Source organism: Sminthopsis crassicaudata, chromosome 1 (genome assembly GCF_048593235.1).
Source record: "Sminthopsis crassicaudata isolate SCR6 chromosome 1, ASM4859323v1, whole genome shotgun sequence".
Classification (NCBI taxonomy): Eukaryota; Metazoa; Chordata; class Mammalia; order Dasyuromorphia; family Dasyuridae; genus Sminthopsis; species Sminthopsis crassicaudata.
The window spans coordinates 398274372-398296769 of record NC_133617.1 but is presented as its reverse complement, the minus strand read 5'-3'; the positions used below and the strand labels follow the sequence as shown (position 1 = coordinate 398296769).

Sequence of the window (22398 nt, the reverse complement as noted above, 5' to 3'; positions counted from 1 at the left end):
AGGATCAAAGAAGATAATAATTGTAATAATTAGCACAGTGCCTGGAACATGAAGCTCTACATAAATGTTAGTTATTATTATTACATCCAGTAGGTGCTTAATAAGTGCTTATTAAATTGAATGTAATATTATTTGATATTTGATAACATGAATATTAAATTGCTTAGCAACCTATTTCAAAACTTTTCAACAAGTGCAGTGGAAATATTTCCTTAAGATGAAGCTCCAGGTATTTGAAGGGCTATCACTATGTTTCTCCGAGTTTCCTTTTCTCTGAACTAAAATTCCCAAGCTCCTTCACCTTATCCTCACATTGTATGAACTCAAGTCTCACCATCCTGTCTTCTTTTGAATATTTGAGTAGTTATCAATGTCCTTCTTAAATTGTGGAGCCTAGAAATGAGCACAAAACTTCCTGTTTCATGGCAGATCAAGGCAAGAAACAGAAGAAGCACAATCACATCCTTATTTCTGGAAGCTGGGCATCTCTTAATTTTCAGTTCAAAATCGTATTAGTTTTTTTTTTGCCTGCCATGTTATGCTGTTGACTCATAAACTTGCAGTTTTACTAGCCTGGCCCTCCCACCCCATCCTTCTCAAGCAAACTGTTGTCTAACTCTATCTCCGGACCTCATATTTTTGTGGCAACAGTGTTTAGAGCCCAAGTATAAAGCTTTGCATTTTCTGCTACTGAATTTAATCATTTTAGATTCAGTTCAATATTCTAAGATTATCAAGATCTTTTGGGGCCCTGTTTCTATCATTCCCTGTTTTAGCCAACACTCACTCTGATGTCCTTAGCCATTTTTATAAGCAAACTATCTAAGCCTTTATCAAAAACAATAATCAAAATGTTAAAGGGGTGGGGGAGGGAGTAAATTATAGTGCCTATTATGTGTCAGGCACTGTGCTAAATGCTCCATAATTATCTTCTCATTAGATCCTCACAGGAACCCTGTGAGATAGACACTGTGATTATGCTCATTTACAGTTTAGGAAGTTGAATCTGACAGAGTTTTGCCAAAGATCTCCCAGCTAGTAAGTATATGAACTTAAATCTGAACTCTGGTCTCTCTGTGTCCAGATCCAGAGCTCTACCTATTGTGTCACCATCTGCCTCTACAACGCAGAACGAAGCAGAGATTTATGGGGGGTAACAAGCTAGATTTTATTCCAAGTTGAAACAAAATCATTAATGACTAATCTAAGTCTTTCTTTGAATCCATATAATGGTATTTTATTATATAACCTATATCTCTCCATCTTTTCCATAATAATTACATAAGATATTTACTTTTTATTCTACTCCTTTGTGTGCAGCACAATGGATGACACAATGGATAGAGACTTGAATTCAAATGCAGCCTCAGACATTTACTAGTTGCATGACCCCTAGACCAGATACTTAATTTATGTCTGCCTCAGTTTTCCTTATCAGTAAAATGGAGAAAATAATAGTACCTATCTGCAAGTGTTTTGAGAGGACCAAATGAGATAATATTTGTGAAGTACTTAGCACAAACTAGACATTTAACAAATGTTTATTTCCTGTTTGTTTCCTTTCTTTTTACTTCTTAACAAAGAGCAACCAAAAGAAGAGAGCTAATGGTAATGCAGTATGTTCTCTGTTACTGGAGGGCTGCAAGCAGAGGCTAAATGATTACTTATCAGGTAAGGGTCAGACTAAATGATCTGAAGCCCTTTCCAACAAGGCCCCTGCCCTAATTTATTTGTAAGGTACAGCTGACCTTATTTTCAGTTTAGAGGAGTTAACCAAATTTCCTGGTGTAAGTTATAAAGGGGAAATTGACTGAAGACTGGGGGGATGTGGAGGGATGGAGACAACCTGAGCTGCACCTCCTTGCACACAGATGCATCTCAAGAGCTGCTTGGTTGGGGTTTTCAGTTCCTGTAAGTCAGTGTGGCCAAGTCTCAGGGCAAGCTTGAGGAAAGGGCAGTTGTTGCTATAGGGGAGCAAAGGGAAAGAATTAATGCAACCAAGGAAATTAAGTGTGAGATAGCAGGTCTCTCTGCACAAGAACAGACAGAAATTACATGGAAATGTGAAGTTCAAAGGATCATAGCCAAAGAATAGGAAGGTACCTCAGAGGCCTAACCCTCTCATTTTTAAAGGTGGAAAAACAGAGGTCCAGAAAGCAATTTGAATCTTCTTGAAATCCAGAACTTTTCCCACTATACTGTGAAGAGTGGTTCAGTGGGATGCAGGAAACTTTGCTTGAAGTTTCTAGTTGACTCAGTGACCTGTAGCAAGTTACTCAACTCTACTGAGTTAAGGAGTCCCTGCCTTTCTCTTTAAAGTGAGGGATTATAATATCATTCTAAACCTAAAGGTTTAAAGCTAGGAGGGACTTTAGATGTCACTTAATCAATCAATAAACATTGGTTAAGGAACTACTATATGCCAGCCATGGGCAATTAGATGTCACAGTAGAGTTCTGGTCCTGAAGTCAGAAGGCCCTGAATTCAAATTTGACCTCAGACATTTACTAGCTGTGTGATCCTGGATGTATCACTTAACACTCTTTGTCTCAGTCTCCTCATCTGTAAAATGAGTTGGAGAAGGAAGTGGCAAACCATTCGAGGATCTTTGTCAAGAAAACCTTCAAATGGGGTCACAGAGAATAGACATGGTTGGAACAACTTGGCAAATGCTAGGTGTTGTGCACCTGGAGAATACAAAAAGTGGTATAAAACAAAAGCCTTGCCTTCAAGGAGTTTAAATCTAATGCATTTTGCATCCAGGAAAAATAAAATCCTGAAAAACTCACTATTATTAACTGACTTTTACTATCTTGGTCTTTAAACTATGAATAGCTGGAGCCACACAAAGCAGGCTTAGAGACAGTTTTAGTAATCAAGTAATGGTTTAATTAATCACTTTCAGAGTGAAGAGTAAAGTTTGCAAACTGGAAGTTCTTCTGGGCAGGAGGCCTCTTCCTGTTTCAGGAAAGGTAGAAATTTTTTACAGAAATTATAAACAGGGAGGGAGGTGGAAGGTGAATTACAATACAATCATTTTCAGGGCCTTAATGGTTTTCCATGACAAGCCCACAAATCCAAAACAAAATGGTGTTCTTCAGTCTGGAGGAACAACAGTTCCTAAGTGATTGTTTCAAATCATAGGAGTTGTTACTTGGTGGTAGACAGGAAGTTCTGTGATGGGACCAGGTTCTACTATTTTTGACTTACTTCACTTAACATACATGGGAGAACATTGTCAAGAAGTGATTGATCATTTCAAGCTGCAATGTCAGATTGACTCTCAGGCTAGAAGAGACAGCTCTGAGAAATACAAATTATTATTTATTACATATGTCATCTTGATAATTATGAAGATCATAGTTATAATTTTTCCATATAATATAAGAAGTAGCCAAGACAGAATTCAAATCCAATTCCTCTGAATATAAATATTTCATCTTTCACTCTATCTCAGATAGCTGGACTAAATAGGTAATTCTCAGTTTTTTCAGAGCATGAGATAAAATTTTTCCTCTTCCCCTTCTAATTCAGTTCCATTAAATAAAAATGATTTTTAAAAGAGCTAAAACATCTTTAAAGAAATTGTCAAAAAAAAAAAAAAACCTGCTCTGATATTTTAGAAATAGAAGGTAAAGTAGAAACTGGAAGAATCTATCAATTACCTTCTGAAAGAGATCTCCAAATGCAAACTCCTGAAATTATTATAACTAAATTCTAGAGAAAATATTTCAAGCATCCAAAAAGAGGCAATTCAACTTGGAGCCACAGTCAGAACAACAAAAGATTTAGCAGCTTCTCTATTAAAGAATCAGAAGGTTTAAAATATGATGGGAAAGGAGTTAGGATTACAACCAAGAATCACCTACCCAGGCAAAACTCAGTATAATCCTTCAGCTGAAAAAAATGGAAATTCAATGAAATAGAGGATTTTCAAGCATTTTTTTTAATGAAAATACCAGAGCTGATAGAAATTTTGACTTTCAAATACAAGACTCAAGAGAAGCATAAAAAGGTAAACAGGAAAGAGAAATGATAAGGGAACTAATAAAATTAAACTGTTTACATTCCTATATGGGAAGTTGATATTTGTAAAGAACTTTCTTGTTATCAGGACAGTTAGAAGGAGTATATATAGACAGAGGGCACAGTTGTTAGTTGAAAATGAACGGATGATATCTAAAAAATAAAATAAAATTAAGGGGTGAGAAGAATGTACTGGGAGAAAGGAAAAGGGAGAGAGAGAATGAGATGGATTATCCCACATAAAAGAAAGAAGAAAAAAAGCTTTTACAGTAGAGGGTATCAAAATATTTTGGAGATACCCTGTTTGCCAGAACTAAGGCCCAGCAAACAGGATGTACCCTGAGTTTGGCATAACCACATTCCCTATTCCTAGTCACTAACAGCTACTTGCACTCCTATTCCCATCACTGAACTCAAGTTCTATGCTCCACAGGGTGGCCACAATCCCTAAGTTTTGAGACAATGACTGTCCCCAAGGGATCCTCCTGTATTGTCCCAAGAAATGATAACCATGAGAACTATCTCAAGATCTAATGATGTGATCAACCCCTTTCATGTATATGTAGCCTTAGCATTAGCAGCATTAGACCCTCCTTAGGAAGGGAAGCTTCTGTTTGTAAACATAATTTTTCTCAGTCTGAAATTAATTAAAACTTCTATTTGTGTCCTGATTCTCCTGCCTCTAGTAGAACTTGTTTGTTTGTTTGTTTGACTCTTGACATTAATGGATTAGAGAGCAGTTCTAGTCTGGTTGACATTAATTGATGTCAGAAGTGGGATTTGACGTGAGCTAAGTGGACCTTCTGATACTATTGAGGGTAGAGATTTATTTCTCTAAAGTCTGACTCTCCTTATCTAGTGATTTCACCTCCCTTTCCTGCTTAAATCCTTCAGCTCACACTTGATTGTGCTTGATTTTCTTTATGAGAAGCATTCCGGGGTCCCCTTTTTTGATCTGGTTCATTTTGAGAAAGTCTGTTTTTATACACAGATTAGCATTTGCATGTATTTTATCTTCTATTAATACATGTCCAGCTGTGGATTACAGTTTTCATTTTCTGCACATATAAATTGTATTTGCATAAAAATTGCTTATACATTTGCTTTTATGTATATTTGAAACCAACTGAAATTAGCATTTTAACTGGACACTTTTGTTGTTTGTATTTGTAATGCTGACCATGAAAACGATCTCAAAATCTATGAATGAGTGTATTGTGGGCCAACCCTTTTCATGTATACAAGTGTATACTTTATTAGTAGTAGATAAGTTGTTTAACTACTTTCAGCTTCAGTTTCCTTCTCTGTAAAATGAGAGAGTTGGACTAGATATGAGGTTTATTACATTGGGGGATATTAAGACATCTTTTTAAAGGTTAAAAAAAGCTTTTAGATTCCTTTCCCCCAATATTTCATTCAGTTCAATTCAATAAGCATTAAGTGCTTTCACTAATCAGACAGTGAGTGCCCTCCCTCACACTGTTGTCTAGCTAGGGAAACCTTGGAGCCAACCTGACCCATTTGATCTTTCTGAGAAATCAGTCATTTTGTACCTTCACGATTTCCTCCTCTGCCTTCTAACCAGGAGAAGAAGATGTTCACATGCTATTGGTACTCAGTTTAAAAAAGTAGGGGTAGTGCCAGTGGAAATGTCTAGAGAAATGAAGACCAGTTATAATAAAAATTCAAGTTATCCTTGAAGTTGGAATCTAGGGCTAGAAAAGGGTTCAGATGACCCCTCCTTGCTAGGAAACTAGGAAGTCCCTTGCCTTTCTTCCTTAGAAGCTCAATAAATCTCTCACTCGTGATGTCACATCACTTCAAACTCTATATTCCCTTGCTAACGTGATCAGGTGGATTGAGTATATAATAATTATTTAGACTGACTCTTCAACCTTGCCTGAGAATTTCGTGGGAGAAACTAGTTTTTTGCTAAGCATGCTAGGGTTTATAATTTAAGATGCTCTTGCTAGCCAAGATATCTTGGTTAAACAAAGAGATCCATCCAGCATGCTGGTGTCTGGGCTGTAGTAGTAGATGGCTGTTAACTGCTCCATTCACTCTCTGCTTTTAAAAACCACTTTTTTGGAAATCTTCAACATAAAGAAGATTCAACTCACTTCCAGTTGATCAATGATGGACAGAAATAACTACACCCAGAGAAGGAACACTGGGAAGTGAATGTAAATTGTTAGCACTACTGTCTATCTACACAGGTTACTTATACCTTCGGAATCTAATACTTAATGTGCAACAAGAAAATGGGATTTACACACATATATTGTATCTAGGTTATATTGTAACACATGTAAAATGTATGGGATTGCCTGTCATCGGGGGGAGGGAGTGGAGGGAGGAAGGGGATAATTTGGAAAAATGAATTAAAAAAACAAAAAAAAAAAAAAAAAAACACTTTTTGTTTATCAAAATCTCCCTAACAGTATATTCCCTTACCTCAATTCCTGTTCAGAATGTCATATATCTCCTCCCACTATCAGACTTAATAGCTTATGTCATCATGTGTCCTGCCTCAACCAAATGCATACAGTAACTAGCCAGTCACCATTTATTTATAAAATGCTTTTAAGTTTCCATAGCACTCTACCTACCTTAATTCATTTGAATCTTATAGCAACCGAGTGAAGTTAGGATCACAGGGATCACTCATATTATGAATAAGGGAACTGAAGCTCAGGCTAAGTGACTCAATCATGGTCGTACAGCTTATAAATTTCAGAAGCTGAATTTAAATCGAAATCTCTCTTGTTTCCAAGTCTCTATATGCTCTTTCTACTTATTGCATGCTGTCCCTACTGAATCAGCGTATTCATGGATAAATCTGAATATACTATTTTATAAAAATTCGATTTTCTTTTTTTTTAGTTCCAAATTGTCTCCCTCCCACTGCCCTCTTTCACCCTACCCCACCCCATCAAGAAAACAAGAAAAGTAAAATCTGTAACAACAGACATGTACAGTTAAGAAAAACAAATTTCCTCAAATATGTGTGTGTACATATACTGCACACACACACACACACACACACACACACACCTGAATCTGCACTGAGTCTATCTGTACTGAAGTGAGGAATATACTTTGTCATGAATCCTCTAGAATTGTGGTTGGTCATTGGATTTCTTTAATTAATGATTTAGATCATCTTTTCAAATCAAAGGATTTCTTCCTTTGAAAACTGCTTATTCATATCATTTGTTGGTTTATCATTTGGAAGCTAGTAAATATTCCTTCATGACTTTTGGTGACCAAAAAAGTTATCACCCGACAATTTTTCTTTTAGACAATTTTCTTCTTTTGATTTCTAGTAGCTTTCAAATTGATCTTCTCAAATCAATGTTCTACCCACATCAACCCCTCCCTCTCCACACAGCATTTAAAAAATTCTAGTGGTTCAGTGCTACCTCCAAGATCAAATATAAATCCAAGATCAAATATAAAATTGTTTGGCTTTTAGCACCCTTTTTACTTTACCAATCTTCTTTCATCTCACTTCCCTCCAAACACTAAGTGACATGGTCTCTTTGCTTTTCCTTGAAAACAATACTCCATTTTCTGTCTTTTTTTAACTGGCAGTTCTATATGCCTAGAATATTTTCCCTCTTCATCTCCTTTGCTGGTTTCTCTGGCTTCTGTCAGTCCTACTTTTTATAAGAAGTGCCACTTTTCCCAGTTCTTAATGTTAGTTTTTTTGAGACTACTCTCTCCAAGATTACCCCCAGTTTATTCTAGATTATGAGCTTCTTGAGATCAAGAATTGCTTTTTCTTTTTTTGTCTCCCCAGTGCTTAGCACAGTGCCTAGCACTTCATAAATTCTTAACAAATGCTAATTGGTATAACCCATACACAAAACACAAAACATCTCAAGATTGGCATGTTCTATCAGAATTTATGATCTACTAATATATATTAAATATATGGGAACTTTTTTTTTAATTGAAGACTTTCTTAGGATATAGGTCCAATAATTGAATCTCTAATTTAAAGGGTATAGACATTTCAGTCACTTTATTTGTGTAATTCTGAATTTCTTTCCAAAATGGTTATAGCTCTTCAGAGCTCCACCAACAATGTATTATTATGCCTATCTTCTTCCATCTCCAACAATGACTTACCATTTTTATGGCATTTGTGCACATATTCAGGTTTTGAGGTAAAACTTAAAATTATTTTTGTTTATATTTTTTTCTTAGTGATTTAGAGCATTTTTTCATGTTGGTTGTAAATAATTTGAAGTTCTTTTAAAAACTGTTTATTCGTATCCTTTAACTGTCTTGGGGAATGGGGCTATTTATTAATTGTTCATATATCTTGGATACCACATCTTTAACAGAGAAATTTGATACAAAGATGTTTTTCCCATTCAATCACTTTCCTTCTTATCCTAAATGCATTAATGTTGTCTGTGTAGAAGCTTTATAGTTTCAGAAAATCAGTTATTTATTTTATCTTTTGTGATTTTGATGAAGTTTAGAGTGGTCTAGATTCCTAGTGTTCTAGAGGTTAGTGGCTATAAGAAAGTTATCAAGAATCCCCTTTAAATCAGCTGCAAGTTTTAGGAGTGAAAGAATTCACTCATTCCCGAATATTAGTTGCAAATGAAAGTTAATTGTTAGCTAGAAATCAGTTTACCCAAAGACTGACTTCTATATTGTCAGATCTATGGAAAATAGAGTTTTGCACTGAGAATGCAGTTCTCAGTGGACAGAAAGTCCTGGCAGCAAAGGAAGCTGCCAAGGTCCATCTGCAAAGACTTTAGTTGATGAAAGTTGATTATATTGGGTGTCTTACTGGGGGTTGGGAAGCCCAAGCAGATCAGAACCAGTGGGGACTGGGCAGCCCAAACAAGTCAGAATGGGGGCTGGGACAAGCCCGGATCTCCTATTGAAATTCAAAGGGATGCTTTTTGACCAGGATTTGTAATTGAATCGAAGGCTCTGGCATCCTGGAAAGATAACTTGTCTGGGGAGGATATGTCTCAGCCAAGAGGGGCTGGGAATCTGAAAGGAATCACAGAATAGGAAATAGTTTATTAAAGGGACCATAACCCACTTCAATTTCATCTAGCTTTTGTTTTGTTGACTACATCTATTACTCAAAAAGAATTAATGCTAAAATAAATCACCCATATAATGGGGATTATATTGTTTGCCTTCTCAATAGGTGGGTGAGGTAGAAGCAGGGAAATTGCAATTCAAATTAAAAAAAAAATTTAAGTACACTTCTCTTGCCCATAACTGTGAGAAGTATATAAATAGTTTCTCTTCTGATTTATTTTTTAATAATATCTTTTGTAGTAAGATCACATATCCATTTAGAATGTATCTTAGGAGGGGCAGCTAGGTGGTGCAGTGGATAGAGCACCAGCCCTGAATTCAGGAGGACCCAAGTTCAAATCCAGTCTCAGACACTTAACCCGTTCTAGCTGTGTGACCCTGGGCAAGTCACTTAACCCTAGCCTCAGGGAGGAAAAAAAATAGAATGTATCTTGGAGTTTGATTTGAGGTATATTGATCAGCATAACATTTTGAAAAGCCAATTCACCAATCATAGTGAATAAGCAATCAGAACAGGACTTCGAGGACAGTTCTGACTTCATAACCCTCTTTCAGAAACCTTTCCTAGCTAACCCTACCTGATTCTGATTATTCCAATCTTTATAGCAACTCCCCTGCCATACCCTCCTACCCTACCCATCTTCTTCCTCCTTTACTTAGTACTTGTATGTATTTCTTTGTTAGCATCCTGTGGTCGGGGTGTTAACCCAGTATATATAAATAACTGTCCTTATCTGGTCTGGATTTAGCAATGCATCTCTTTTAGTGACTATCACATATTCATGGTATTGTAGAAAGAGCATTGAACCTGCAGTCACAAAAACTTACTTCTAACCCTAACTTTTCTGCTTACCAGCTGCATGGCATTTGGGCAAGGGTCTTAACTAATCCTCAATTTTCTCATGTGCATAATGAAGGAATTGAACTAGATGCCCTCTAAAGCCCCTTCTTGCTTTAGGTTTATAAATTTACTCTTCTGCCTTACTTTGGGAATTATCTTATCCTCCTTTTATGTAACCCCATAGATGCTGAAACATTTTAGGCTTATTTGCATTTTCAATTCCCCTTCACATCTCACTGCCCTCAGTCCCATTCTGCCTTTGGAACTCATATACTTGTCCTTATTTTCTGCATTTCTCCATGCTATTTCTGCTCTCTAAATAGATATTGTGCTTATATTCACCACTGGGTACATGTATTCATGAAGCCATCATTAATATTTTCAACTTTGTATGGGCAGCCTATGTTCTCCAATTAATTATAAGCTTCTCTGAAAGCAAGATGTAGTAGAAATATTGTTTTAGAAACACAAAGTTAGAAATCAAGTTCTCTTTAGACCTATTGATCTTTCTGAGTTATAATTAATCAATCAACAAAAACTGATTAAGCATGCCCTGTGGATCAAATACTCTGAAAGCACATGTAAGTACATACAAGAAATTCCCCCTATTTCCAAGGAACTTACATTCTAATGGGAGGAAACAATGAGGACATATAAAAATATCTACAGGACAAAGTGAACATATACAAATATGTGGAAAGTAGCTAAATACAAAGTAGTTTGGAAAGAGGAGCAGCTGCAGTTCATAGGAATCAGCAGAAGCCTTAGTATCTTCATCTATAAAGTGGTAGTAATAATAATCATAATCACAATCATAATAATGTTTGCCTGCCCCTACCTTCTAGGTTGTAATGAAGAAAACACTTCACAGATCTTAAAAGTGCCGTAAATGTAAGGTGACATGTGTATGTGAGCTAAGATTTGAACCTAAGTCTTCAGACTTAGAGTTAGGTTCCCACTGTATTCAGAAACTAAATTATGTGATGATCAATTTGATGGTTCTTCTCAACAATGCAGTGATTCATGGCGATTCCAATAGACTTGGGATGGAAAATACCATCTGCATCCAGAGAGAGGACCATGGATACTCAATGTGGATCAAAGCATAGTATTTCACCTTCTTTGTTTTTTCTCTCTCATGGTTTTTTTTTTTTTCCTGTTGGCCTAATTTTTCTTGCACAATATGACAAATATGGAAATATGTTTAAAAGAATTGTACATATTTGCCTATTAGATAAAAAAAAATCAATCAGGTTGCTTGCTTTCTTGCAGAGGGGGATAAGGAAGGAAGAAAGAAAATTTAGAACACAGAGTTTTACAAAAATATAGGTTGGGGGCAGCTAGGTGTTGCAGTGGATAGAGCACCAGCCCTGAATTCAGGAGGACCCGAGTTCAAATCTGGTCTCAGACACTTAACACTTCCTAGGGTGTGACCCTGGGCAAGTCACTTAACCCCAGCCTCAGAAAAGAAAAGAAAAAAAAAAAAAAGAAAGAACAAAAATATAGGTTGAAAACTATCTTTACATGTATTTGGAAAAATAAAATACTGTTGAAAAATTTAAAAATAGATATAGGTTCCCTAATTATTTAGGGATGGAAGGCATGGAGGAGGAAGTTCCCTAGAACTGCCTACCCAGTCATTCAAATCTCTAGGGCTCCAACAGAAATCATTTTAGTCACTTATCTCATGGGAATTAAAGCTCCTTGGATTTTATAAAATTCCTATCATATATTGCAGAATTACCTATCACAAAATTGTGCCTTTGTATTTGGGAGCTACTTTCATGGAAAGGGGAACCTTCCCATACGTAAATCAAGCTTACTTCTAGGAGACTTGGACCCTGGGATGGTGCCCAGGTATTTTGGGGTTACTCTTTGAACCCTGATATTGCAAATACTCTAATATCTATTGTACAATGAGAGAGACAAAGTCTATCCTTCCAGGTTCCTTCACCCAACCTCTCTCCTTTCTCTGTCTTTCCGTCTGTCTGTCTCTCTTTCTTTCTCTTTCTAGCTCTCTCTGTCTTTCTCTCCTCCTCCTCTTCCTCTTCTTCCTTTTATTCCTTCTCTTCTTTCCTTCTCTCTCTCTTCTTTCTCTGCCTCTGTCTCTGTCTCTGTCTCTGTCTCTGTCTCTGTCTCTCTCTCCCTATTTCCCATGGGCAGGAATCTGGGTGCAGTGGCTTCATCAGCATCTGGTTGAGGTTATCTCCACTCTGAAAGAGATCCTGGGCTCCATGAGGAAACAGGAAATACTGAGAGAGGAGGAGTTCAGCCATGTTCAGGGAGCCAGTTTCTCCACCCAGGAGGTGAAGGTGCTCATTGATCTGTTGGCTAGGAAGGGTAGCCAAGGCTCCCAGACTGGACAGGACTTCATTGAGAATTGTACTGCCCAGCTTAGCCTCCACAGTACTGCCAATGGTAGGCAGTACCTGAAAAAAAGAGTGGGGAGAGATATAGCTCTCCCTATTTTCTCTCCTTTCCCTCCATCTCTTCCTTATCCCTCCTAATTCCTTGTCTCTTGTCCCCTTCATGAGCTATTGAGTAAACACCTCCCCAGGCCTGATCTCTTTATTTCTCCTCTCCCTATTCACAGAGAGGTTATCTTATGGGCTTTTCTGATTTCATATCTGGAATGAAAAGAATTCATTGAGAACGTCTCTTTCTGATCAATTCCCAAATTCATCCCCCATCTTTTCTCTGCAGATTCTGGGATGCAGAAGTATTTGGAGGTCCTCCTGAGCAAATATGGAGTCAGTGTGGACTTAGGCCTCCTGTCAGAGAAAACTGCCCCAGAAAGACTGACCAACTTACTATTAATCGAAGGCTTGACAGATCTCCAACTAAAAGAGCACGACTTCACCCAGATTGAGACCACTCGGGGCCAGAGGCATGTGTCCAAAACAATCCCCCTGGAACGACTCTTCTTACCTCTCTCCCGAGTGTCCATTCCTCCCCGGATCTCTGTGACTGTTGGGGTGGCTGGCATTGGCAAGACCACCTTGGTGACCCAGTACATCTCCATGTGGGCCAGAGGAGAGATCAGTAAGGACGTCTCTTTGGTATTGCCTTTGAATTTCCGGGAACTCAACATTTACGAGAAGCTGTCGGCAGAGAGACTCATTCGCTCAGCCTTTCCCCACATCAGTGAAACAGGGCTGACATTCTTAGGTTCTGGGCAGGTCTTGATGATTCTAGATGGCCTGGATGAATTTAAAGTACCTCTGGATTTTTCCAACACAGTGGCTTGCACAGACCCTAAGAAAGAAATCCCCGTGGACAATCTTATCACTAACATTATTCGCGGGAACCTCTTCCCAGAAGTTTCAGTCTGGGTGACATCTCGCCCCACAGCTGCCAGCCAGATTCCAGGAGGGCTGGTGGACCGCATGACTGAGATCCGGGGATTCAATGAAGGGGAGATCCAGAGCTATTTGAACCAGATGTTTCCTGATAGCCACGACCTCTCCGGCCAAATCCTAAGTCAGGTCCAGGCCAACAAACCCCTGTACCTGATGTGCACGGTCCCTTCCTTCTGCCAGCTCTGTGGGACGGTGCTGGGGTACCTGGTCAGGAATGGCCTGGGATGCCAGAACTCAGAACTGGCGCCTCCAAGGACCCTCTCTGAGATCTACGCGTGGTACTTCAAGATGGCCCTTTGTGGAGAGGCGCAGGACAGGCCGAGGGAAAGCCCAAGGATCGAGCAGGCAATCCACAGTGGGAGGAAGATGATGGGGACCTTGGGCCGAATGGCCTTCCACGGCCTCCTCAGAAAGAAGTATGTCTTTTATGAACAGGATATGAAAGCGTTTGGTGTTGACCTCCCCCTTTTGCAGAGCAGCCTGTGTGGATGCTTCCTCCTGCGGGAAGACACCCCAGCATCCTCTGCCTACCGCTTCATCCACCTCACCTTGCAAGAATTTGCAGCTGCTGCTTATTACTACAGTGCAGCCAAGAGGGCCATCTTTGACCTCTTCACGGAGAATGGCATGTCCTGGCCCAAGCTTGGCTTCCTTACCCACTTCAAGAGCGCTGTGCAGCGGGCATTCCAGGAGGACAATGGGCAATTGGATGTGTTCCTACGCTTCCTCTCAGGCCTCCTCTCCCCTCGTGTCAACTCGCTGCTGGCCGGCTGGTTCCTGGGGCGGGATGAGCACTGCAGCTACCGGGCCCAGGCCGTGGCCCACCTGCAGGGCCACCTCAGGGCTGACGCCCCCGTCTCCTCTGCCGCGGTGAATGCCCTGCGGTGCCTGCATGAGCTGCAGCACACAGAGCTGGCCGGGGCTGTGGAGGAGGCCCTCAAGAGCGAGAGCCTGGCTGGGCAGCTGGACCCCATGCACTGCTCCGCCTTGGCCTACCTCCTGCAGGTCTCTGAGGTCTGCGCCCAGGAGACCAACCTCACCAGGTGCCTCAACTACTCCATCCTCAAGAGCCTGCTGCCCCAGCTCCTCTACTGCAGAAGCCTCAGGTGCGCATGCAGGATGTGTGGGCATTTTCCTGGGAGCCTCTGGGTGTGGGGTGCGAGGTGTGAGATAGATGCACGGGGGAGCTCAAGGTCTGAGATGCAGAGGAAAAATGGAGAGCACAAATAGTTTTACCCTTTCCCACACGAATATCCCCCCCACCCATTCTTTCTCTTTCTGGCCATGCTAACAACTTCTTCTTCCTCTTCCTCTTCTTCTTCCTCTTCTTCTTCTTCTTCTTCTTCTTCTTCTTCTTCTTCTTCTTCTTCTTCTTCTTCTTCTTCTTCTTCTTCTTCTTCTTCTTCTTCTTCTTCTTTCTTCTTCTTCTTCTTCTTCTTCTTCTTCTTCTTCTTCTTCTTCTTCTTCTTCTTCTTCTTTCTTCTTCTTCTTCTTTCTTCTTCTCCTTCTTCTCCTTCTTCTCCTTCTTCTCCTTCTTCTCCTTCTTCTCCTTCTTCTCCTTCTTCTTCTCCTTCTTCTCCTTCTCCTCCTTCTCCTTCTCCTTCTCCTTCTCCTTCTCCTCCTTCTTCTCCTTCTTCTCCTTCTTCTCCTTCTTCTCCTTCTTCTCCTTCTTCTCCTTCTCCTTCTTCTCCTTCTTCTCCTTCTTCTCCTTCTTCTCCTTCTTCTCCTTCTCCTTCTTCTTCTTCTTCTCCTTCTTCTCCTTCTTCTCCTTCTTCTTCTTCTTCTCCTTCTTCTCCTTCTTCTTCTTCTTCTCCTTCTTCTTCTTCTTCTTCTTCTTCTTCTTCTTCTTCTTCTTCTTCTTCTTCTTCTTCTTCTTCTTCTTCTTCTTCTTCTTCTTCTTCTTCTTCTTCTTCTTCTTCTTCTTCTTCTTCTTCTTCTTCTTCTTCTTCTCTTTTTTTTAAATTAAAGCTTTTTATTTTCAAAATATATACATGGATAATTTTCAACATCCAGCCTTGCAAAACCTTGTGTTCTATTTTTTTCCCTCTCTTCTCCCCACTCCCTCCCCTATTTGGCAAATGACCCAATATATGTTAAACATATGCACTTATATATATATATTTCCATAAATATCATTTTGCACAAGAAAAATCAGATCAAAAAGGAAAAAGATGAGAAAGAAAACAAAATGCAAGCAAACAAGAAAACTAGTGAAAATTCTGTGTTGTGGTCCACATTCAGGTCCCACTGTCCACTCTCTGGGTGCAGCTGGCTCTCTGCATTGCAAGACCACCACGCTAACTTCTTACCCATCCTTTCCTCACAAAGCTGAGAGAGGCAATAGTAGCCACTGGGCAGACGTAGCACCAGACCATGAGAAAGCTCCTCCTCTTGGAGGTTCTGCCTCTCTTAATTTATCAAGCGCCTAATATGTACCAGATGGGCATTGTGCTAAGTATTGAGGATATAAACCTCTGCCCTCAAGAAACTTCCATTCTAATAGGGGGATCACAATATGTTTGTAGCTACTAAATATAGTGTACTCCAAAAGAAGTATAAGGGGAATTTGGCAGGGGAGATTTCTTGGGGAAGCCAGGAAATGCCTCTTGAAAGAAGTAGTATTTGAGTTGAGCCTCAGAGAGCTCTGGGGTCTAAGAGACTGAGGAAAGGAGGGAGCACATCCCAAGCATGGGAGGCAGAGGTGAGCCAGAGACAGGAGACTTATCAATAACAATCTTAGATATATGGTTTATATTTCTATATATAAAACATAGTTTATCCTTATTGAGTCCTTTGAAATTAGTCTTTGATGTTGGCTCTTATATGTTAATTTTGCTATTGAGTTCAAATTGGTTTGTGACAAAATCCTAAAATCTGACAATTCATTGAATGTCCTTTTTTTTTTCATTCAACATTATGCTTAATTGTGCTGGTTATACTATTTTTTGGACACAATCCTAGTTTTCTTGATTGTTAATATATAGTATTCCAAAACATGCAATCTTCCATTGTAGCCACTGATAGATCTTGTGAAATTCTAATTGTAACACCAGCATATTTGAATTTTTTTGTCATTATTGTTGCTTATAAAATTTTCTCTTTGATCTGTGGCTTTCAAAATTTTGTAATTATCTTCCTGTATATTTTCCTTGAAGGTTCTCTTTTAGGTGTTGATCGGTGGATTTTTTTTCTGTTTCCACTTTCACCTCTTTTTTCTATCACTTGTATCAAGGCTCTTTCTTCTTCTTCTTGTCATAATTTTCAGGTAGATCAATTATTCTTATGTTTTCTCTTCTTGATGTGTTCTCCAGATCTGTTATTTGTCTTATGAAATGTCTCACATTCTCTTCTTCTATTTTTTCAATTCTTTATTTTTAAAAATTATTTCTTGATCTCATAACTTCACTGGCTTTTCCTTGCCCAACTGTAACTTTCAAAGAGTCATTTTCTTCCTTAAGACTCTGAATCTTCTTCTCTAGTTGACTAACTTTCTTTTCATAATCTTCTTGGGCTTTTTTGGAGTATTCTTAGTTAATTAATTAGTTTTCCTTCAATGTCTTTCATTTGATTTTTAAAATCTTTTTTGAATTCTTGTGCGCAGGTGACCATGTAATGTTACTCTCTGGGGTAGGAGAGGCTTTTTTCTTTTGCTTCAGTATCCTCCTCTAAAGATGAACCCTGGTCTTCCCTGTTCACATAGTAACTTTCTAAGGTTGTTTCTCCTTGGCCTCATTTTTTTAAAATAAGAAATTGTTAGTATGAGCACCTTTAGTCCTGGGGTGGGGAGATGGTACTTCTAGCTTCAGGTCTTCCTTCAGTTCTCCCCTCTGTCCTGGAACCCCAAACCAAGAATTCCACCTTCCCAGCCATCACTGTCCCCACTCCACTGCTTCTGCACTCACTGGTTCCTTCTGTCCCAGGGCTTGTTTCAACAGCGCAGCTGGCCCTGGTGTCCTTATCAGCAGAGCTTCCTTCAATCTTCTTGGACTCAGAATTCCAACTCCCCACACTGTATTAGAGATGAAAGTTCCTGTGGTTGGGGCTGGGGCTACCTCCAGAGGCAGCTAGCCCCAGGGCTCCCCACTTGCTGTTTGATGTTTCACTGACTTAGCCTGAAGGTATTTACACTTCACACCTGCAAAAACTCTTTCTTTAGATCTTCTAGGGTTGTCCTTAGAGGACTCTTGTTCTGCCCCAATTCTTATTCGTGGTTTTTCACTCCTCTAAGTTAGCTCTGAGGTACAATTTTGTTTCGTTTGTGGGGAAAATCTAGAGGGTTTAGAATTTTCTAACCTACTCTGCCATCTTCCCAGAATCCTTCTGTCTCCTTTTCAATAATTACATCAGGAACTCCTAAAGTTTCCCAAGATTTAGGGGCACATGGCAGTACCTATTCTGTGATCCATGCCCATTGAGCTCTTGCAAGCAATCAGGGTGTTTGTCATGTCACTCATAGCTTCTGGGAGGAGTCCAGACATGGATCAAATGGGAGCAATTGTCAAGTGATCCAAGGATTGCGCCTGAGGGAGGCAAGGATGGCCACTTGCTAGAGAACCCAGGCAACCCCCTTTAGGAAATGCCAGTCAACTGAATTTGCTAATGTTCTTTCAAGAAGGAGCTGGATATTCTTAGCTGTGCAGAGATCACGGAGGTTCTTTGGGGTAATAGGAGGGAAAGGATCACAGCTTGGGAATCAGAAATCCAAGGCTAAGACCTGGACTTTTGGCCTTGATCTGCTATAAATAAACTCTCTGATTTCCTGTGTATCTGACCCATTTCTTAACTCTGCTTTGCACTCTTTCTAAGTCACTCCAGAGGCCCTCTCCAGCCACCATGCGTTCCCAGTTCCTTAAGATGAACCTGGTCATTGAGGAATAGGAGAGGGTGAAGAGGGTTGTGGTCCCTTTAAGAAACTGTATTTCCTGTTGATTTGTGATTCCTTTCTGATTCCCAATCCGTACTGGCTGCCGCATTATCATTCCAGGATGCCAGGACCTTTGATTCACAAATCCTGGTCAAAATCACCCCTTTGAATTTCAATAGGAGATCCTGACTTGTCCCAGCCCCCATCTGATCTGAGCCAACTTGGGCTGTCCCAGCCCCCATTCTGATGATCTGCTTGAGTTTCCCAACCCTCACCAAGCCAAGCAATATAATGAGCTTCCATCAACTAAGGTCTTTGCAGATGGACCTTGTCAGTTCCCTTTACTACCAGGTCTTTCTGTCCACTGGAATATTCCTTCCAGTACCATCTTCTCTTTACCCTCACCTGTTTCCTTAACCAGATTTTATGCTGCCAATCCCCTAATAAACCTCTTTTATCAAACTAGGTTTTTGGGTCTGTAAATTCCTTTACAGAGAACTTCTTGCACTGCCAGGAGTCCCCAAAACTCCCTACCCTTGTGCTGAAACCTACCCTGAACCCTAAATCTGCTACTAGACCTCATTTAATTCCCTGACTACCAGGAACCCTAATTTCATTTGGGTTTCCTCAATCTAAACCTCATCAAGGGGAGAAGAGAACTGTCTCTCCTGCTATTAAAAACCTGCTCTCTCCTCTGCTTCATCAGGCTGGATAACAACCAATTTCAAGACAATGTGATGGAGTTGCTGGGCAGTGTACTGAGCAGTAAGGATTGCCATATTCAGAAAATCAGGTAACAACAGTAGCAGTCAAGCCCCGGGCATCTCAGGATAAAGCTCATTCTTCCCCCAAAGATTCCTGGGATCCTGACCACCACCACCTCTTCTGAATCAGCACGAACCAGCCTCCCTCATCCCATCCCTAATGTTGTAATGTTTCTTAACCGGCTCCCCAACAATCTAAACTGTTGAATATTTACATATTCCTTTGTTCATTGTTATACACTCCCTCTGTAAAGTGCTCTGCTGGGTACAAAGATCCTCATCTTGTGGAAGTTATAATCTGGCTGGAGGGGAAGGATGATATAACATGTATACAAATATGAGTATATATAATGAATATATACTAATTAGGGAAAGATGACAAAAGGAAGAAGGGAAGGAAGGAAGAAGGAAAGGAGAGGAAGGAAGGAAGGAAGGAAGGAAGGAAGGAAGGAAGGAAGGAAGGAAGGAAGGAAGGAAGGAAGGAAGGAAGGAAGGAAGGAAGGAAAGGGAGGGAGGGAGGGAAGGAAGGAAGGAAGGAAGGAAGGAAGGAAGGAAGGAAGGAAGGAAGGAAGGAAGGAAAGGGAGGGAGGGAGGGAAGGAAGGAAGGAAGGAAGGAAGGAAGGAAGGAAGGAAGGAAGGAAGGAAGGAAGGAAGGAAGGAAGGAAGGAAAGGAAGGAAGGAAGGAAGGAAGGAAGGAAAGGAAGGAAGGAAGGAAGGAAGGAAGGAAGGAAGGAAAGGAAGGAAGGAAGGAAGGAGGGAAAGAAGGAAGGAGGGAAGGAAGGAAGGAAGGAAGGAAAGAAAGGAAGGAAGGAAGGAAGGAAAGAAGGAAAGAAAGGAAGGAAGGAAGGAAAGAAGGAAGGAGAATGTAAGGAAAGGAGGAAATAAGCATTTATTAAATGCCTCCTATGTACTAGACACTGTGCTAAGTGTTTTACAACTATTTCATGGTAGGTAGATATTATCATCTTGATTTTACAATTGAGGAAACTGAGGCAGACAAAAGTGAAAAAACATGCTTTCTCAATGAGGGGAAGGGAAAGGAGAGAATTTGGAAATAAAAGTTTGAAAAAAATGCTAAAATTGTTTTTATATGTAATTGAGGAAAATTTCTAAATATATTTTAAAAGGAAATAATTATTTAATTGAATATAATTACATAAAAAACTAAATGGCAACAAATACAAAGCATAAATGAGTGAGTCAGACAAGAGTCCAGAAGCCTATGGGCGTGGCTATAGGTGGTGTTGGCAGGGGGGTGGATACAAAAAGAGGCAAAGAAGTTTGAAAATCCGGAAATGATAGTTCCTCTTTTCTTCCTTGGGCAGCTTGGCTGAGAATCAGATCCACAACAAAGGGGCCAAAGCTCTAGCCAGATCCCTCCTGGTCAACAGAAGTCTCACTGTCTTGGAGTAAGTTGGGTGTGTTTCCACATAAAACCAGACCTCTGGGTTCAGATTAGCTGGGGAACAAGAACTAGTCTCCTTTTCTCTTGTGGTAATGAATGTAGTCAAGGGCAGGAGTTTTAGCAAAAGCCCTTCCATCCTCTGCTTTTTTCCCCAGGGACCTCTGGTGGAAATTACTAGGTCTTCTGCCTATCACACACTGGGTCCCCAGATCGTCACTACCTAGAAAGGTCTGGAATAGCCTCTTTCCTTCCCGAATGATTTTTTATTTTATTTTATTTTTAAATAAGTACAAGAAGCCACTCTCTGCCTCATTTCTTGTTTAGCCTCAATCACTGATTAAATGTTACTTCAGTCAAACTGAGACCTGTTAAAGACCTTAGCTTAAAAGCTCACCTCCAGTTGTCCTGATCTGCCACTGGTCCCCATGGCTCTGGAGGAGAAAGTGAGGCTGTTAACCTTGCCTAGCCCTCCCTCACTGAAATCCAACTCACTTGAGCGTCATGGAGTCACCTTCCTGATGTATGATCCTCTGAGAAGCAACAACCACCTATCTCAGGGATTTGAGTCCTCCAAAGTAAGGAGTATAGTGGGGCCTTTAAGCTTCCCATCCTTCCTGCTGTGGTTGCTCAGCAGTTACCATGCTAGTTGTCTTTCTCTGGGAACAAGATACTTTTTTGTTCTTGTTAAGATATCCAGTTTTTAGTCAGGAGATGGCTCCTGCACTAGGACCACATTCTTTACTTATGGTTGTTGCTAGTCAGTTCTCACACCCTACAAAGGAGGCAGGTCCCTGGGCTTCTTTCTCCAAATGTGTGTGTGGCCCTAGGGGACTCCCTGAGTTTTTCCACAATAATCTCTCCAGAGTCCTCCCCTCCCTGACCTTCACCTCCTTTCTCCTCCAACAAGTACTGAGATGTGAAACACCAAACCATCCCTCTGAGAGTCAGTGACTTAGAGGACAAAGCTGGCTCTGAAGTAACCAAAACCTTACCCTTCTATCGTAAGCTTCCCTTCAGCAAACAGGAGGTTAACCATATCATTCTTGCTGTCTTGTTCTTCTATCAGTCTTCGAAATAATTCCATCGGACCACAAGGAGCTAAGGCCCTGGCAGACTCTTTGAAGATTAACAGGGTCTTGATATCTCTGAGGTGAGTGTTAATTTTTGCCAAAATTTCTGTGTCGTGAGAGGATTTAGGAAAACTTGTCCTTTCAGGAGCCACAAAGAGGGCAGGAGGAACTGCACTAGGAGAGCTATCACAATACCAGCCCAAATCCCATTGGATGACCAGGCTAAAAGTCATTCTAATGGCCAGACTAGTCTATTCATGGGGTCATTTGGATTCCTAAGGGGGCTCTGCTCCACCTCTGCTAGGTGACCCCGTCTCAGAGCAAAATCAAAGGAATGAGAATCATAGGGAATGTTTATGGAAGAGTATCATGAGATCATAAATAGAATACCACTCTGTAGCCAGAAAGACCCAAGTTCAAATCCTGCCACAGCCCACACTGACTTTGTAACTAGACAAGTCTCAGTGTACTGAGCAGATCTCTAAGACTAAGTCATAGAAAAGGTGATGATCTGTATTAGTAAAGGGAGCTTCCTCACATGGAGATGTCTGTACCAATGAGATCTCAAGTCTGGTCCCCTGTATCTTCTCTCTATCCCTTCATGTATAAATATAGTCTCACTTCAATTTCCTCATGAGGGACTTTTCCAATGAGAAAACTGAGCGACTTGTCCAGGATCCCATAGCTTACATGTAAACGAGGAAGAATTTTAACCCGGCTCTTTTGCACAGATCTCCAACCACTATTCTGAGCCTTGGCTTCTATGCTTCTCTTTTGTGTTGCAGTCTCCAGAATAATGTCATCAAAGATGAGGGGGCCAAGTTCATTGCAGATGCCCTGACAGTGAACCACATGCTCTCCGTGCTGCAGTGAGTGTCCTGGAGCCAGCTGGGAGCCCCTAAATGTGTTCTTCTCCTGCCTTTGTCTTCTGTAGAGCTCTCTGCACAACTCCTGTGAGCAGGGATAGAGAGTGGGGCATGTTGGGTGGTCCTC

The 22398-nt window shown here is 40.4% G+C and overlaps 1 protein-coding gene across 1 annotated transcript in view; it reads left to right on the top strand.

Annotated features, from left to right (window-relative positions):
• Window positions 1-22398, top strand: part of NLRC3 (NLR family CARD domain containing 3) — a 60729-nt gene that overhangs the window by 13412 nt on the left and 24919 nt on the right. The window contains exons 2-6 of the mRNA XM_074279965.1: window positions 12647-14408; window positions 18873-18959; window positions 20256-20339; window positions 21402-21485; window positions 22191-22274. Coding sequence (XP_074136066.1) covers window positions 12655-14408; window positions 18873-18959; window positions 20256-20339; window positions 21402-21485; window positions 22191-22274 — 2093 coding nt within the window. The 5' untranslated portion in view covers window positions 12647-12654. The remainder of the gene's footprint in view (window positions 1-12646; window positions 14409-18872; window positions 18960-20255; window positions 20340-21401; window positions 21486-22190; window positions 22275-22398) is intronic.